At 34.2% G+C, this 18129-nt stretch overlaps 4 protein-coding genes and 1 non-coding gene across 5 annotated transcripts; 1 reads left to right on the top strand and 4 right to left on the bottom strand.

Moving 5' to 3' along the window:
- Nucleotides 1-53: 53 nt before the first annotated feature.
- Nucleotides 54-1495, bottom strand: LOC112734601 (probable small nuclear ribonucleoprotein F). Its single transcript, XM_025783988.3, has 5 exons — nucleotides 1361-1495; nucleotides 1181-1268; nucleotides 966-1003; nucleotides 798-862; nucleotides 54-389 (listed from the first exon to the last, which is right to left on the bottom strand). The coding sequence occupies exons 1-5, from the start codon at nucleotides 1364-1366 to the stop codon at nucleotides 320-322; spliced, it is 267 nt and encodes an 88-aa protein (XP_025639773.1). The 5' UTR covers nucleotides 1367-1495; the 3' UTR covers nucleotides 54-319.
- A 2722-nt stretch (nucleotides 1496-4217) lies between these two features.
- Nucleotides 4218-6191, top strand: LOC112734599 (NADH dehydrogenase [ubiquinone] 1 alpha subcomplex subunit 13-B). Its single transcript, XM_025783986.2, has 3 exons — nucleotides 4218-4787; nucleotides 5701-5772; nucleotides 5868-6191. The coding sequence occupies exons 1-3, from the start codon at nucleotides 4573-4575 to the stop codon at nucleotides 6010-6012; spliced, it is 432 nt and encodes a 143-aa protein (XP_025639771.1). The 5' UTR covers nucleotides 4218-4572; the 3' UTR covers nucleotides 6013-6191.
- Nucleotides 6192-7101: 910 nt separating this feature from the next.
- LOC112734598 (tetrahydroberberine oxidase) lies at nucleotides 7102-9030 on the bottom strand. Its single transcript, XM_025783985.3, has one exon. It carries the CDS (start codon nucleotides 8887-8889, stop codon nucleotides 7288-7290), a length of 1602 nt encoding a protein of 533 aa, XP_025639770.1. The 5' UTR covers nucleotides 8890-9030; the 3' UTR covers nucleotides 7102-7287.
- A 2848-nt stretch (nucleotides 9031-11878) lies between these two features.
- On the bottom strand, nucleotides 11879-16112 carry LOC112734597 (uncharacterized). Its single transcript, XM_025783984.3, has 2 exons — nucleotides 12643-16112; nucleotides 11879-12545 (listed from the first exon to the last, which is right to left on the bottom strand). The coding sequence occupies exons 1-2, from the start codon at nucleotides 15926-15928 to the stop codon at nucleotides 12202-12204; spliced, it is 3630 nt and encodes a 1209-aa protein (XP_025639769.2). The 5' UTR covers nucleotides 15929-16112; the 3' UTR covers nucleotides 11879-12201.
- A 1945-nt stretch (nucleotides 16113-18057) lies between these two features.
- Nucleotides 18058-18129, bottom strand: TRNAP-AGG (transfer RNA proline (anticodon AGG)). The gene has a single exon. It is a non-coding gene; the product is annotated as a tRNA-Pro (tRNA).

Genomic DNA, 18129 nt, shown 5'->3' with positions numbered 1-18129 from the left:
AGCTCTTCTTATTTTTTGTAAGATACTTGTTCAAAAAATAATTTAAAAAGAACTGAACCATTGAATGATGCATGGATTGAATACGATATTAATGACATTTTCAAGTCTCAACTGAGCTCCACAATGTTAATATGGTGGTTACTTCCATAAAGAAAGACATCTTCATATAATGTCTTCATTGGAGTAACCACCTGTTAATATACTTTCTAATGTAACATTATAAATGATGATTACCATTGGCCCAAATATCCACACGTAAATACACAACCTGAATCTAAGAGGTCTAATGATGTTATTACACTGAGATGCTTTCATCATTCTAGTCTTCTGCAGCAGCATCTATTTCTTCATCTTCAGGCACACCTCGAAGGTAAAGAACATTGTTGCATCTAGAAATACAAAACAGTAAAAAAAACATAATTAGTTCGTCTAAGAAATTTATTCACAAACTAATCAAAGAGGTCACTGCAACCAAATAAAATAAACTTGCTAAAAGAAAGTTTTCCCCCTACAATAGGTTTAACTCCGATACTCAAATTCTGGATCAAATTCCCAAATCTTCTAAATGTACAAATGCCACATTGGTTAGGTAAGCAATCTTGAAATAACAATTTAATTAACAATGTCCATACCATGTTATCATGTCTAAATATGTGCGTAAAATGCTAGAAATCAGATGGTAAGAACAAGAATTGCTTCTAATGCAGACAACAATTTCATTCTCATGACATAGTCATAACCATAGAAAATTTATATAGAATGCATCCACACATACAAAATCTGGATAAAACACATACCTGATTAAAATTTCTCCCAAGTTTCCTGTAAATTGTCCCTCAATGTATTCTTCGGTATTAGCCAGCTAGAGAGAGATCCATAAACACGAAAAGCAATGTCAATAGCTAGGCAAACAAGAACCCTAACAAGAGCAAACAAACATCTACGGAATGATTTAGAAAGTGCACCTGCAAATTCATATAGGAATCAACAGAGACTAGATAACCTGGAAAAGAAAGACCATAGCCACTAGATGATTAAAATCTAAATAATAAAAAAGAAACGAACGAACTGATAAAACAACTCCTAGTTTTATGAAGTTTCTGCAACTTGATTTTCCATTTCAACCTTTCAGGTATTTTCGACAACAGAAGAAAATTGAAAGAGAGAAAGAAGATAATACCTTTGTATTCCATTCCCCACTTCAATTTGACAATAACTTGTTTCCCAGTCAAATTGTTCAAGAAAGGCTTCGGATTCACTGGTATAGTCTGCAAAACTCAAAAAACAAGAGTTTTTTAAAGTAAGCAACAACGGAAGGTTTAAAAGAATCGCGCGAGTTCGAACAGAGAAAGTTACTCACCGCCATTGGAGGAGGAGATCGCAACGATAGTTCTCTCTGCACTCTAAAGCAGCAACTGCTGAAGCTGTAGTTAGGGTTCAGTGACGAAACAAAATTTAAACTAAAATAAATTCTGATCAATATAGTAAAGGTGGATTCTATGGTAATTGCCTAAGTTATTTTTATAAGTAAAAAATAAAATGTATAAAGTAAATATAAAATATTTAAAATTTATTAAATATTATTTTTTTGTCTTTTTTAATAAGTTAAGCACCATGTTTTAGGCACCATAGCATTCATTGTTAGTAAATAACTAAATTTTTTTTGGTAACTTACAAAGAAAACAAACAATGACAAAGAAAGAAAAAAAATAAAAAATTATTTGAGAAAGACAGTTCCGTTAAATATTACTCTCAAATTTTTTTTAAGGCAACGAAAGTTCTACTTGAGAAAGTGTCCTCATTGCAGTCTTTGTCATGATGTTTGCTACTGTGTTTGTATCTCTCAAAATCAACCGGAGATCAGCATGCTATTTCCAAGACATGAAATCTCATATTTTTAACACCAAATGATCAATAAAACCAGAACAATCCTGTAAATTATTGACAATATGTCTCACATATAATGTCTATTTGTCCCGAATCTCATGCTAAAAGAAGGTCTCTCCAAATAGTAAACAACTTTCCTTGCAAAATGCTACGACTCTCAATTGTTCCCAGACAGCCTCATTGGCACCTTCCCTTCTAATCTCTGCTAACACAAGCAAAACCAACCCGAGCACCATTGCAAGGATAGCTAGCATCACAATTAATCTTAAAGGTACCCACTGAAGGAGAATCCAAGAACCACTAATGGTGGAGGGGATAGAGAGTCGTTGCAACTCAAAAATATTCTGGAGCTCCTTTTCCAAGGACAAAGTCATACTAGTCACATTGTTTGTGGTCCAATCCTCGTGAGGATGAAAGATCTCGTTATTCCTCGAACGCCAAATCCATCAGAAACCAGAAAAGAATCTAAAGGGACACTGTTTGCTATTATGTACGAACCAACTCATAAAATCCACTAGTTGACCGGAGATTCCCCAAAGCTTGCCAAATAGCTGGGCTTTTGGACAATCACGAATGCAATGTAAAATTGATTCTTGACCTGAAAAATATCGTGGACAGCTATCCATGTGTGAAATGTTCCTCCTAAAACGAAATGCAGCAGTAGTAAGAGCCTCCCAAAGACATAGCCAGGCCAAAAATTTGTGCTTTTCCAGAACAGGTTGACACCAAAGCCAAAGCCAATTACCCATTTACCCCTATCCTCCCAACTAAACATCTTCTTGTTGAGTCACAAATAAACACTACGAGTATCATAAACCTTTGAAGTCGCACGAGTCCAACACCAACCGACCCCTGAACCAGCTTGAACATCCGGGTTGTAAGAGTTAATGTTGCTCTACAGAGACTGATATAGAGGAGAATAGATATTCTCAAGGTTCCACTGTCCAGATGACCAAAGGTCCAAGATCCTGAAATCCGAATCAGAAATGTGAACATAATCCATCTCATGACACAGTCGCGCCCTCTCTTCTTCATTTAGAAAACCAAAAGTTCTGTTCCAAATTTCCAATGCACTAAATAAAACTTTCCTTCAGGATATTCCAAACTCGACATATACTCTTCCAAATATAAGATCCCCCTTCCTCGAGACCGACTGAGACAATCATCCTTAGAAGAATGGTATTTTTCCGTCAACAGTTGAACCCGTAGCTTGTCAGGATGGTGAAAAGGTTGTCAAACTAGCTTTTTAAGAAGAGCAATATTAGCACAAAAATGATCTCTAATTTCCAAACCCCCAAACTTCTTAGGAGTGACCAACACCTTCCAGTTAACTAGATTCAGGCCTCTACCATCAGCTTGACCCTTTCATAGAAAGTTTTGCATAATGGATTCTATCTTATTAGTTATCCCTTCAGGGAAGAGAGATACTTGCATGCGGTAAGTAGGAATCGTTGTCACTACCGAATTGAGCAAACAGAGTCTGCCCACCTTATTAAGCAATCTCCCTTTCCTGGCTAGCCTTACAAATTAAATTTAAACTTTCATACTCCACTACATGAGTTACGCATATGATATGCTCACCGGCAGTCCTAAATTTATTTGAACACATGCTTGGACATATCGTCCTCTCTCAGTCAACTTAGTGGTTAGGTCCACTTTGATGGGGACTCCTATTACAGAAGTAATAAACATCATGGCCTGTTCTTGATAGCACCAGATTGGGAGCCCCGAAATCCGAACCCATACAAGCGTAGACCCGAAGGATTGCTCACATGGCCGGAAATCTATATCCCACGATTTTACAGCCACCAAGCATGACCTTCTCATGATCTTCACCTACATCGAATTTTACCATGAAATACCCAAGCCCCACATCAAGCAAATCAAAGCCACCTTTGATGCGCCAAACCATCCGAAACTTGTGTGGAAGAGTTGTGTAACTATAATTTTTATCAAGAACCTTGATCACCAAAATCTCTCGATAAGGCTCTGCCACTTGGCTTCTTCAGTGAAGTTTACACACGGATTGGAGATCGCCCTGCTTGCCCACCACTGTCACTATACTATACCCAGCTAGAGATTCTGCAAATGCAAAGGTCTTTGATTTCTCTGGACCAATGACTTTAGACATTTGTAGACTTTGAAAAATTCTCTCGTAAAAAATCCTCTTTGGCACTGGATGCACCCTCATCCACTGTTCTTTATCTCTTTCGACGGTATGGCCGCCATCCTCTCTGTGTTTCGTCCTCAAAACACTAACTCCCGCTCTCTTCTTCTCCCATTCTCGTTGAGTATGCAGTACATAAATAACTAAATATTTTGAAATAGCTGAATTCATTTTCTTCTTGTGCTACCACGATAAGTACAACTTTTTTTTTTTTTTTCGTCAATACGATAAGTACAACTAATAATTACTGATGTGCTTGTCTGGAAATTTTTCATTTGAGTTTAGCCTCTCTTTTTTTTTTTGGGTCAGGGCTTCTTAGAAAGTTTAGTAACCATTTTGGAATTTTACTAGGAATAAGCACAAACCCGGCCCAATCTTGAAAACCCGAAATCCAACCCATGTTGGTCCATCACTGACCACACGAACCATTTTCGTATTTGCCAGTGTTTTCCTTCTTCTTCTTCTTCTTTCGCACATTGCAGGCACGAGAATCACCACTACCACCACCAGTAGCAAAGATGACGGAGGCTATGATAAGGAAGAAGCCGGGCATGGCGAGCGTGAAGGACATGCCGGTCCTTCAGGACGGTCCGCCCCCCGGTGGGTTCGCCCCTATCCGGTTCGCTCGCCGCATCCCAAACAAGGGCCCCAGCGCCATCGCCATTTTCCTCGCTGCGTTCGGCACCTTCTCCTGGGGCATGTACCAGGTCGGCAAGGGCAACAAGATCCGAAGGTACTTACTTCCCTTTTTTTTTTATTTCTTTTCTCCAATCTTTTATTTTTCTGTTTCCGATTTTGATTCAGTTTCATTGCTCCTTCGATCAGATAGTATCTCGATGTTTTCGTTGGATTCTACTTCATTTTGTGAATACTAATTCTTCCATTTTGATGTGTTTTGCTTGTTCCGCGAATTAGGTTCCCAAAAATCTGGATGTGTTGTTAATTGTAATGCTTTTCATAATGTTACAAAATTCTAGTTCAGATATTGCTTCCTGTGAATATTGGACTTCGGCATCATCAGGGTTCATATAGGTCGAGGAGTTAAATTTACACATCCGCTTTGAATCTCGCTAGAACTTCAAGCTAATTTGAATTGTGATGGGAATAAAATAAGTCTCGATGTTTAATATGATCTTATCAAACCCATGTTGAATCCATCATATTCATAGGTAGTACAGTTTAGGATATACTTAACTCTGGCTGAACTAGTTAATAATTTGAACCTTGATCTTTGGAAGTGGTGCAAGAGAACACAATAAGCAGACCCTAAGAATTTTTGGGAGTCCTTTATCTTGGATTGATTTTGTCAAGCTAATTGCATCAGATTCAGATGTATCTCCTGTTTATATCAATATTGAATTTGTAGAGAAACAAGATATTTTGAATTTACATGCTCTTAATTTAATCAACATGATATTGTAAATCGTTCATCTCTTCTATGCTTGTGAGACAGGCCTATAAAAAGGAATGGAAATTGGGGTACATTTTTGGCATGAGCTATGCAAACTAAAGTGCATACTTTTAATTATTTAGTTGGCATTATGGCAACTTGGGATTTTGCTGTAGCTACATAATTTTATTGAGGGGTTCTTTACTTTCCTCATAAAAAATATAGCTGATATATTGAAATGTTTCATCTTCCATAGGGCACTGAAGGAAGAAAAATATTCTGCCCGTCGAGCCATTCTACCCGTGCTTCAGGCTGAAGAGGACGAGAGGTATGAGATACTCCACCAGCCCCCTAAGATTAGACTTACAAAATTCAATCTGCTAACTGCGAACATAACCATTGTTTTCCCATCTCTTTCTCCAGATTTGTAAAAGAGTGGCATAAATATCTGGAGTATGAAGCAGAAGTGATGAAGGATGTACCCGGCTGGAAAGTTGGTGAAAGTGTCTATAACTCTGGGAGATGGATGCCGCCGGCAAGTGGTGAGTTGCGTCCAGATGTTTGGTAATGTTAATTTCAGCTGCCCACTATTAAGAATTGGTTGCTTCACCATATATTGTTTAAAATATGGTACTTTTGTCAAGTTTCTTTGAAATAAAGTTGTATCAGGAACCATACACTTGTAATTGTGTTGCACTATTTGAAGACAGGATTTTTTTTAAAAAAAAAATTACTTTCTACTTGAAATTGTCGATCCCCTCCTTTCTTGTGTAAATCAAGATGAATGAACAGTCTTGGCATTCGATATTATGTGCTGAAGGAAAAAGTAACGTGTCTCAAAGTGAAGATAGAAGAGATTTTTTTATAACGTTTTGTAAGTTGGATCTCGTATCCATTGTTTGTTTTTATGGAAATATCCAGATGTGTCGAAATAGCAGCAATGAGATGTGGAAAAAACCATTAAAACGAGTAATGGTAGCTCTGATTTGGAGTTATGAAGGAATTTGTAGAAAAGGTATTTGGGTGTGTCTGTATGTTTTGGAGATGATAAGGTAGAAGGAGTTATGCTGCCTCTGAATTTCGCTCTCCAATTCTTCTATTTGTCACGGTGTATAATACATACTATTCGTTGCTTGCCTTTAAAGTTAAGCGTTAACAAAAGTCAATATTTTTTAAGATTAAGATTAGGGTAGTGAGCTGAAGGTATGAAAATGTAATGTAACGAGGACAATTGAAGGAAGGAAAAAAATGCACGAGTCTAAGATATGGGAATAGAGAAAAATACGTAAAATTTATAGTTGAATTATATACCAAATTCATAATGCATTGTTCATTTAAAAAAGAAATTGTGGTAACAAAAAATGGTTTTGTTGTGATTAAGTATGGTAATATATGAAGTAAAAAAGAATAAAAAGATATGAGAAGAAAATGGTAGAAGCTATGACTATAAGAGTCGAATAACAATATTGACATGACTAAATATAGGAATGCTATATTTCTAAACCCTACAGTAAAAAACTAAAAATACATTGATTTTTATTTATTATTTATATATTTATACAATATATAATTAAAATAAGAGATTTAGTATATAAATTTTTTAAATGTCTTTTATTATATATAATTCATAAAAATATGTTTTGCTATTTTCATAACATAAACAAAAAACTTTTTATTGAAACATAAAGAACTTAATATTCTGACTAACCTCATATTTGTGATTATTACACGTATTTACTTCATATAAAAGGCAGTACATTAATACATATTAATCACTAACAAATTATAAATAGATGATTGGTGCTTTCAGAGGTTAGAGATTTTATCTTTTGTCCTTGGAAGTTCAAACGAGAGTAGGTATACTCTGTTCGAATCTAAAGAAATTAAGAGGATCAACCTTAGTCTTGACATATGCCAACCTTTTGAAATTATTGTTGAAATACTTGTGACCCCAAATGCTAGCTTGCTCATACGATGTGTTGCCATGAATGTTATTTACCCCAATGTCAAGGTCTCTATAGTTGATATATGCTTTTCTCGGAGACTTTGACACAAAAGGTTCCATATAACTATAAAGCTTCCTCATCCAATTGATGCGCCTTTGTGCAACCTCCTCTCCTTTTTGTTGCCAGTGCAGAGAGTACTGAATCTGATACAACACTCCAGCTCTGTGTGGGAACGGAATCTCAGATTCTGGAATCTCACTCATTCTGCCTCCGAAAGGAAATATAACCAACTCCAAATCTTTGGCCTCATCTTCAAACATCAAACGCCACAATCCTTCTAAGCCACTCTCAGGAATAGGATCTGTGATAATATCAGATTTTGCTTTGAAACTATCTGTGTTGACTTGACTTCTGTTGAGCAAAACCTCAAGTGGTTGTTGACCATAGGATCCCGATGAATAAAGAGTAGATTCAATCCAACTCATCTCAGTGCAGTCTTCTTTAGCCAAACCCAATTCAGGGAAGCTCTCTTGCACCAATGGAAGAAGCTTATCCACACCTCCAAGAAACAAGCCGTTAAACAAAGCTTGCACAGTTAACTCCCCTTTGTTAATGCTTGAATTCACCGTCTGCAACAACAAACCAAGGACTAGATTATTGTCGAGTTTACTTGCCACACTCTGCCATTTATGAACAAGCTTCGTTGCATTCTGTTCCAAGGTTCTAGGAGCTCTGAACAGTGTCACGGTTGATGGAACCGGAACGAGCTTGATCTTCCATGCTAAGATCACTCCAAAGCTTGCTCCACCACCACCTCTAATGGCCCAGAAAAGATCTTCACCCATGGCTTCCCTGTCAAGAAACCTACCCTTCACATCAATTATGTGAGCATCGATTATGTTATCAGCAGAGAGCCCATATTTTCGAATCAAGGATCCATAACCACCGCCGCTGAATTGTCCTCCAACTCCTACGGTGGTGCATGCACCTGCTGTAACAGCAAGAGTTTTGGTCTTGGTGGCAATGCTATAGTAAAGTTCACCAACAGTTGCACCAACTTGAACCCATGCTGCTCTGTTCTCTACGTCCACTTGGATCTTTCTGTAGTTTATGAAATCAATGATAACAAATGGAAGTTGAGAGACGTAGGAGAGGCCCTCATAGTCGTGGCCGCCGCTTCGAATTCGAATCTGCAAGCCATGGAGTTGGGAACAGATTACGGTGGCTTGAACTTGGGAAGGCTGCAGGGGTGTGACGATGACAAGGGGTTTGGGAGTGTTGTTGTATGAGAATCTGAGATTCTGAAGGGAGAATTGAAGTATTGAAGAGTAAGATGAATTGGTTTTGGTGTAAACAAGTTTGGATAGTGATGTGGAGTTGTTATGGTATAGACATTGAAGGAAGTTTTTATGAGTATCATCAAATGCAGAAGCATTAAATGAAAATAAAAGAGCATAAATTATGGCAATCAAATGTGAGCTTACTCCTGCTCGCTTCATTTCTTGCACTCTGTTGGTTTATTAGTGGTTGCACTTTGCAAATTGAGAAGCACCACGCCACTGTCATTTAATATGATGAATATGTCTTAGAACTTCTACTTAAACAAAAAAAAATTGGAGAAGTTTCACTTTTCTTTAGGCTAGTGGTATGACTATAGAAAATTGACATCTACTTTAATTAAGATTAAAAAAAACATCTTTTTATAAAAAAATTTATTTAAAAGTATAATTTATTTATTTGGTCATATTTTAAATAAAAATAATATTTATTTATTTAGTCATCATTCAATAATTAAAATAAAACATCATAAAGATAATTACAAAATCTTCTATTGAGTATTCATTTAAAATATTGCTGGTCAAATATTTAAAGTTCACAAGATATTACGTATCTTTTTTATTACTTGCAGGTTACAACTAGTGATAATGTCTAATCTAATTTTACTTTTTTTTTTATGAAAGTTAATCTAATTTTACTTTTGATAAAGACTTAAACAGTAGAGTTAAAAGAAAATAAAAATAGTAAAATAATAAAACAAAAAAATAATTATAGTTAAATTTATAATTTTTATTAATTATTATAATAATATATAAATATTATCAAATATTAATTTATTATAAATTTAAACTCTATTTAAAAATTTATTAATAAAAAAGTTGAATCCTACTAATTCAAAGTTGATTTAATTTATTCGAATTTGATGAGACATATCTTGAACTCTGCCATGGGCCATAGCAACTGGCGATCATGTCAGTCAAACACGCTACCATGACTTATATCCATGTGGTGATTTTTCAAAGTCACTAAAAGAAAATCTCATTCCATTATCCAATAATTGGTCAATAGTCAGGTTTAATTCTTCCTTATTATAAACACTGAGTTTACTATCAAATATTTTTTATTCCAGGATTTTGAAACACTTTTATTGATAATAATAATAAAGTATATACATGTAAGACTTTTGTACATGTGATGTTAACTACAATCAAATCTATTTAAAAGTGTGAACTATAATTTACACTTTTGAAAATCAACATTGAAAGAAAACCTTGATAATTGATATTTCAAGTAACTAGATTGAGACTCATGCCATTGGTAAATTAATAAATATTTATAGTATAAAATATATTTTAATAAAGTTATTTAAAAATTAATTAAATATATATGAATTAATATTAAATTTAATGTATTTTTTATTTACAATATTTTATAATATAAAAATTTTTAATATTAATGTTATCTAAAGTTACATTTTTATTTATTATTTTTATTTTTGTATTTATTTAATTGATAGACTTAGTCTTTTTATATAGTATTTATCTTTTTTTTTTATTTTTAATTGTTGTTAGACTTGTTTCTTTTTTCATATATTCTTATGAAGACATATTTTTTTTAAACTATTAATTTGTATACATTTTTTATTGTCTTTTTTGTTCTATCTTTATATGTATATTCTTCATGAGATATATCTTAGATTCATTTACTTTTCTTTCTCTTTAATCTTTTAATTAGTATGTCATCTAGATCTGATAATATTAGTGTTGGTGAAGTTAGTTTCTATAATCAACGAAGAATATAAATGATATTTTGAATAAATGAATTTTTGTAGTATTACCGGTTAGATTTGTTGTAATAAGAGTCAAATTTCAGTATTTTTTGTTGAAACAAATATCTTGATAACAATTGAGAGCCTTTTTTAAAGTAAAAATCATTTAATTTGACTTCTAATATAAGTGTAAGGTTGTACAAATTTTTCAATTGAGATAGTGTTTTTGTGTCCTTGATGACTTGGAGTGTAATTAGATTTAAGACAGTCGTGCCCAATAATTTTTTTTATTTTTTTAATCAAATAACACAAAAATTATTGTAGCACTTTGATTTGTAACCTTTAATTTAGTTTGAATATGTAATAATTATTGAGTTAGTGATAAGTATAATTTTGACAGAATTTGATAAAATTTTTTATAATTTGAATCTATCATAATTTTTTATGTTATAGCATGAAAACTTCATTTTTTGTATTTTTTTTTTACATTTTTCTTGACATTTTTTTGTTTTTTTTCCTAGTGCATATATATTTTCAATGATATCTATAATAATAAGAATAAAATTTTTTAGAATATTTATTGTCTTGTGTATATATATTGAATAAGTTATTTTTAATAAGAATAATTTAAATAGTATAAAGTAAAAATACTTGTTAATATTTTTTTAATTCACTCTATTAGACAATGTCTCGAATGATACAAATTTAAAATAATATTAAAAAAATAATCAAAATTGATTGTTTGATTTAAATAGTATATTGAAATAAGTATAATTATAAGGATTTTAAAATATAATTATATGTAAAGTATTACAAAAACTTAAAAAAAAATATAAATAGTAAAAAAATAATAAGAGAGTTGTTTTTTGTAAATTTGTTTTAAAAATACAATAAACATTTTTATTTTGTACCTAATCATCTAATAGAATCATTTCTAAGTAGATAAACTCTTTTTTATTTGTTGGTGCAAATTTTTTTGTTAGGCGAATCACAAATTGTGAAATAAAGTAATACTGGTAAAAGTCTTATGTATGATATATAAGTAGGTCAAATATGATGGAATTTGAATATTTTATAACTTAAAATATTTTATAAAGTTGATTGGTTAATTTCTAAAGTTTTGTCAAGTAATCAAAATTGATAACATAGCATCGTTAGAAGAAGAAACATAGCTTAAATTTAATATACAAAAAATTGGTATCAACTTTTATATAATAAAAATAGATAGATAACACACTGCCAATAAGTTGATATCTCAATCAACTCGAAACTAATTGGAGTTGTTAATAACTGAGGTAAATTTTTTTCGATGAAAATTGACAAGTAAATGGATTCATACATAAAAATGGTGCTGTTGAACCACAGTATTGCAGAATCTCCCTAATTTGTTGCTGTTAATACTGAATTCTCTTGGCTCCGTTAATTAAATAATTTAGAAAAGATTGCATCAGAAATTCAGATTCATAAAATGATATTTCCACAACAGAAGTAATAGTAAACCATGACAGAAACAGGTTCAGATTATCTCCAAAAGTTCCAGACATAATATGGCATAAAACAACAATTTGAAAAAAAAAAAAAAAGCATATAAGTTACATACTAGAGTATACTCTGAAATGGTTTGGTTGGGTAAGCAAAATTGCATAGACTACTTATGATTGAGAGCTTGACTAGTTGATGTGTTTTTGTACATCCCCTTGTTGGTGCCAAGAAACCATCTACAAAGGTGGCTTCATTCTGTGTATCATTTAGCAAGATAATTTTGTTAACTTGCTGTTTGAAGCTTCATAAGAGTAGATAACACCTCATTCATGTTAGGTCGATCTTCAGGATTGGGGAGAGTACAACACAAGGATAACTTGAAGAGTCCTACCAATACATCAACATGGCCTTTTGTGTCATCCATGGCCAGCATAGGGTCTACAATATTAATGAGCTCCTTCATTCCGTTCGCGACGGCTTTTTCTACTGCCTCAGGTAGACTTACTGGCAGGCCATCATCCTCTTCTGAGAGCCCTGTTGGCCTTCTTTTTGTTAGAAACTCCATTACAATGATGCCAAAGCTGAACACGTCCACTTTAGTTGTAACTTTCCTTATGTAGGCAATTTCTGTGAGTAAAAAAGATGTTTGAGTGGAAAATTAATCACAATATTGAAAACATCAGATAGTATATATAAAATTGAAGAAAATGTGCAGGATATTAACCTGGTGCAAGATAGCCAACTGTGCCTTGCAAAGCTGCAGATGAGGAAAGGGTATTACCATCCTGCAAATGAAGTCCGAGAATTCGAGCTGTTCCAAAATCACTGACATGAGCTTCCCAGTCTCTATCCAAAAGGATGTTAGAAGGTTTTAAGTCACAGTGCACAATGGGAAAGTCATAACCAGAGTGTAAGTAGTCCAATCCGCTAGCAATAGAAATCAGAACACGGATTCTTTCAGATAATGTCCACCTAGACTGATCGACCGATTTGTCATGTATGATGGTATCCAAATTCCCATTTTCCATGTACTCTAGAACTAGAGCTTTCAATTTCCCACTCTCCCAGGCATAACCAAGCACCTTCACCAAATTTCTATGCCTCAGCTGGCTCAAGGTGCTGGCTTCTGTTTTGAAGATCTTATCTGTATTTGCATAGAATTGATGCAAATTCAATCTTTTGACAGCTACAATCTGGCCTTGTTCAAGTTGGCCCTTGTAAACTGTGCTCAAATTGCTAGCACCAATGATGTTGTCAGTGCTGAATAAGCCAGTGGCATTCTCTAGCTCCCTTGGACTGAATCTTTTAAGAGCCAATGCTGTCCTGTAATCTGGTTCTTGATTCTCACCACTCTCTTTTTGTTTAGAATTGCAAAGTTTGTTGCCTCGATTGAGAATCAAAATCACAAGCACTAGAAGTAGGAGTATTGCAAGAGATCCAAGCGCAGCGATAATAGCTATGCTCCTCTTGGATAGAGCATGATTATTACCTTCTTTGCATGGCCTTAAGAATTTTGCTCCACAAAGATCCTGGTTTCCCTTCATATCAGATGCATCGATATGTGCAAATATTCCAGTCATAGGCACAGGGCCTTCAAGTTGATTGAAAGAAAGGTTGAGATGCATCAGCTTGGAGAGATTGGCAAAGCCCTGAGGAATTGTTCCCTTCAAGTTATTTTGAGAAAGATCTACTGAAATGAGATGCTCAAGTTGTGCCAAGACTTCAGGGATTTTACCATCTAAATGGTTTCTTGAAAGATTCAAGTTTTCAAGCAAGTCCAAGTGACTAAAACCTTCTGCAGGAATTGGGCCTGAAATCTTGTTTCCTGAAAAATCAAGATTGAACAGATTTCTGCACCCGGAAATTCTCATGGGAATGACACCTGAAAGATTATTGTTTGAAATATCAATGGCCTGTACCATTTGCAACATGCCCAACTCATCTGGAACACTTCCAGCAAAGTTGTTGTAAGAAAGGTTGAGATACATCTGCATGTCTTTGAAGTGTGCAATGACATCACTAGGAATTGATCCTGTGAGGTGGTTGTGAGAGAGATCCAACATCAAAAGCTTATTAAGCTTCCCCATGCTTCTTGGAATGGAACCATTCAGCTTGTTGTCATGGAGATCCAAATGTGAAAGCATATCAAGCTGTGAGATAGAATCTGGTATCTGACCAACCAACTTGTTTCTATGCAGCAAAAGCTTTGTTAGTGGTTTGATACCAGAGAGTGTATCAGGTATTGTACCTTCTAACTCATTGTCATGGAGGGAGAGCCCCTGCAGAAGAAAAAGTTTGGACAATTCTGGTGGAATTGAACCAGATAACTTGTTTTCAGCAAGGGTTAAAGTGATGAGCTGACTTAAGTTTCCAATCTCTGGTGGAATTGATCCTATGAAGGAATTTACATTCAGCTGCAGAGTCTGAACCTTAAACAGGTTTTGAATGCCTGGTTTTATTACTCCACTCATATTGTTCTCTCCCAAACTTAGTGTATGAAGGTTTGAGCAGTTGAAAAGGTCGTCCGGGATTTCCCCGGACAAGTTGTTGTGAGCAAAAGATAGGAAAGTAAGATTAGGCATCCTAGAAAAGCCCTCAGGAATTTTGCCAGTGAATGAATTGAAAGCTAAGCTTACATTTACCAAGCTAGTACAACTGGTAATGCTAGGAGGGATGGAACCATGTAAATGGTTGAAGCCCAAGATTAGAAACTTCAAATTATGAAGCACACCAATGTCTGAAGGAATTTCACCTGAAAGAAGATTCTGGCTCATTGAAAGATATGTTAAGTTTTTCAAGCTTGTTATGGATGAAGGGATGCGGCCGGTAAACTTATTTAGATGCAGGGTTAGGTATGTTAAGGAACTCAAAGATCCTATCTCAGGAGATATTGTTCCCTCCAAGTTATTGTCTGAGAGGCCTAAATGTGTCAATGATTTCAATTGGAATATGGAAGGTGGAATAGTGGAGTTCAAGTTATTGCTGAATATCCTCAATGTTTCCAAATGAACTAAGTTTCCTAGCTCAGGAGGAATACTTCCAGACAAGTGATTTTCATACAACTCAAGGTTTAAGAGATTCTTACACTTGGCAAGTTCTGAAGGGATTTTACCAGACAATGAATTTTGAAACAAGAGAAGGGATTGTAAATTTGTCAGGTTTCCAATCTCTTTAGGTATTACACCTGATAACTGGTTTTGGCTAAAATCAAGAGCCTTCAAAGCTTCAAGATTCCCTATTGAAGGAGGTATAGACCCAACCAAGCTATTCCCATATCCTATCATCTGAATAAGGTTAAGGAGCTTGCCTATGTGTGATGGTATTGTGCCTGTGAGGTTGTTGTTATTGAAAGCAATTCCCAACAAAGAAGTGATGTTGAATATGCTCTCAGGAAGGGTTCCATTCAAGAAGTTACTTCCTAAATCCAAATACTGCAATCTTTTCAAGTTTCCTAACTCGGGAGGGATTGGTCCTGAGAGAGAATTCTCAAAGAGACCAAGCACAGTGAGTTGAGTGCAACGACTTAGCTGATAAGGAATATGGCCGGTAAATGAATTTGAAGATAAATCAAGAACCTGAAGGCTTGAAATATTTCCCAAGAATGGTGAAATCTCTCCATGGAGCTGCTGAGAAGTCAGAGAAATTGAGATCACATGGCTTGAAGAAGGGTCACATTGAATGCCAGACCAATTGCAATGAGGGTGGATTTCAATCCAATCAGCAAGTGTTCCATTTGGGTCAAGGGTGATGGAGTTCTTGAAAGCTTTCAAGGCTTCAATTTCAACCTCCAAGAGCCCAGTATTATTATCTGCATATGAAAGTATGGTTACAATGGAAAGGGCTATGACTATACTCAAACTAATCTTAGGAGAAAGCAACATCATTTGTAGAATATTTTTAAGAATGTTTAGTTGCTGGTTGGTGATATGAAATGTGAAGTAAATGAAGCCTATATATATATACACACTCTTGAGTTTGAGCATTCGAATGATGAAGTTGAAAGTGGACATGCATTGGTGAATTTAATGAGAGTGTGGACCCACATGGTATGCTGCAAAGTCAATTACTTTGAGTACTTTGAGTCATTGGCAGAGATGTGAGTGCAAGGACAAAAATCCGTGACTGTTTAGTTTTATCAAGTTGACTTTGAGTCAAATAGACACGCCTAAGTGCCTAACATGGAAGCATATCCTTAAGGAAAAGCTTCTAGTGGGAGAAAGAGGAGGCAAATAGAAAATACTATTTCCTCCCTTTCAAACATATTATGTGTAGATATACCAAGTTTTTTATCAACACAATATACTAATTGTTGAACAAATAGAGTAGAACATTAAAGAATTACTGTATGTAACAGAGATTTAAAGGGATGGAAAGAGATGTATAAGCTCCAAGGACATAATAAAAGGTTATGCTAGGTAACCAATTTCTTGAATAATATAAACAACGAGTCTTAAAATTGGCCCAATTCAAATAAAATACACTACATTCCTAAATTACTCACCTAAATCTTAATATTAGAATAACCATCCGCATACTTAGTAAATTGAACATCCAATATATTCATTGTTCACATTGTTTAATATTTTCATTGTCTGCCTATATTTTTCCCTTAATAAAAGAACAATAGGGGTTGGTAGTGCATTTAATAGACTAGAAAGTATAAACTAGCTACATGGTTATCTGTGTGCGGTGTGGTATTACTAAATATGAATATGGTTTGAATTCCTCAAACTTGTTAATAAGCCGCGTATTATACGGATTATGTATTCTTTTGTTAATACATTTAGAAAATGCAATATTAATATATATAATGCCAAGCTAAAGCTAATAAATTAAGATGATATTGATGAATGATGAACGCCTTTTGCGGAATGTGTGTGAAAAAGATCACAAGTTGGTGACATATTCTGCCATGCAAGTTGCTCAAATTTAGATAACAACCACCAAAATTATTTTAACATTATTAGGTGAGTATAGGTTTGTGATATTTGAGTCGGCAATGGACTGTCCCTGTAGAGAAACCACTGCTTCTCAAAAGTGAGGGGATGAGAGTGGAAATAGTTGGTGGGAATGGAGATGATGAAAAATATTTCGGTGGCATATTTCTGCTGTTAACGAGATTAATTTAATTGTTAAATGGGACAAGAGGGGGGAGTGGCTTTGTCACTAGAGTCATAATCATAGTCAACTGTCATGTTCTTTGAATTCTGCAATAGATTCTGAGAATTAACAATTATTGCGACGTCATGGAATTTCTGCCAAGTTCAACACGCTTGGATGTATATTTGCTTATTTTAATTTTAATCATTAAACTAGAATTCTCCAATCACTACAACAAATAGTTAAATTTTAAAGTGATTTCTGAGACTGAATATTTGTACTAAAAAGGTATTTTAAATTCTAAATGCACTGTAAACATTCTCAAAAACAAAAAAATTACACCGTATTAGTTCTTTATTCCTTTTTCATCAAATTACTCTTTATACCGTGATGACTTTGTACATTTTTTTTATATTGGACTAGACAAAACATAGTTGCTTTTATTTTTGGGCTAAATGTTTGATGAACGACATAATTATCCTTCATGATTATACATTTTTTGTGGGGATAAAATATTTTATAGCTTATTGAGATAAAATAACATTATTTCAAAAACATTTAATGCTAAAACTAATTATATGTCATATCACTTACGGTATAACAAATAACTCAATGAAAAAGAGACGGAGACTAAGATGGTATAATTTTTTTAATTTCATATATTTTTATAATACAATTAAAATTTCGAAAATATTTTTTATACAAAGGTCAAATTTCAGAAATCAATTTAACTCCCCCACAACAAAATATGGACAAGTTTATCTTCTTTTTTGGGGGATGAGTGTGGACTAGTTAGTTATCTATAAGAAATAAAAACTTAAAATTTTTTTTTGGTATGCAAAAAAAAAGCCACTTTTGTTAATTTAATTTGTATATCAAATACAGATCAGCCCAAACAAAGGAGATAAGGAAGTAACCCTTGGACAGCAACCTCGAGTTCTAGCTCGTAGAAGATAATAAACTTATCACTTCGAAGTGTGTAATTTTATGAAATCCGTGCAGGTATCTGGAATCTGGAATATAAAATAAGATGAAAATAGGGGCATTCCGAGAATTGAACTCGGGACCTCTCGCACCCTAAGCGAGAATCATACCACTAGACCAAATGCCC

This window comes from Arachis hypogaea, chromosome 3 (assembly GCF_003086295.3).
Source record: "Arachis hypogaea cultivar Tifrunner chromosome 3, arahy.Tifrunner.gnm2.J5K5, whole genome shotgun sequence".
NCBI lineage: Eukaryota > Viridiplantae > Streptophyta > Magnoliopsida > Fabales > Fabaceae > Arachis > Arachis hypogaea.
The sequence above is the reverse complement of the archived record's forward strand: the minus strand, read 5'-3'. Positions and strand labels throughout refer to the sequence as shown.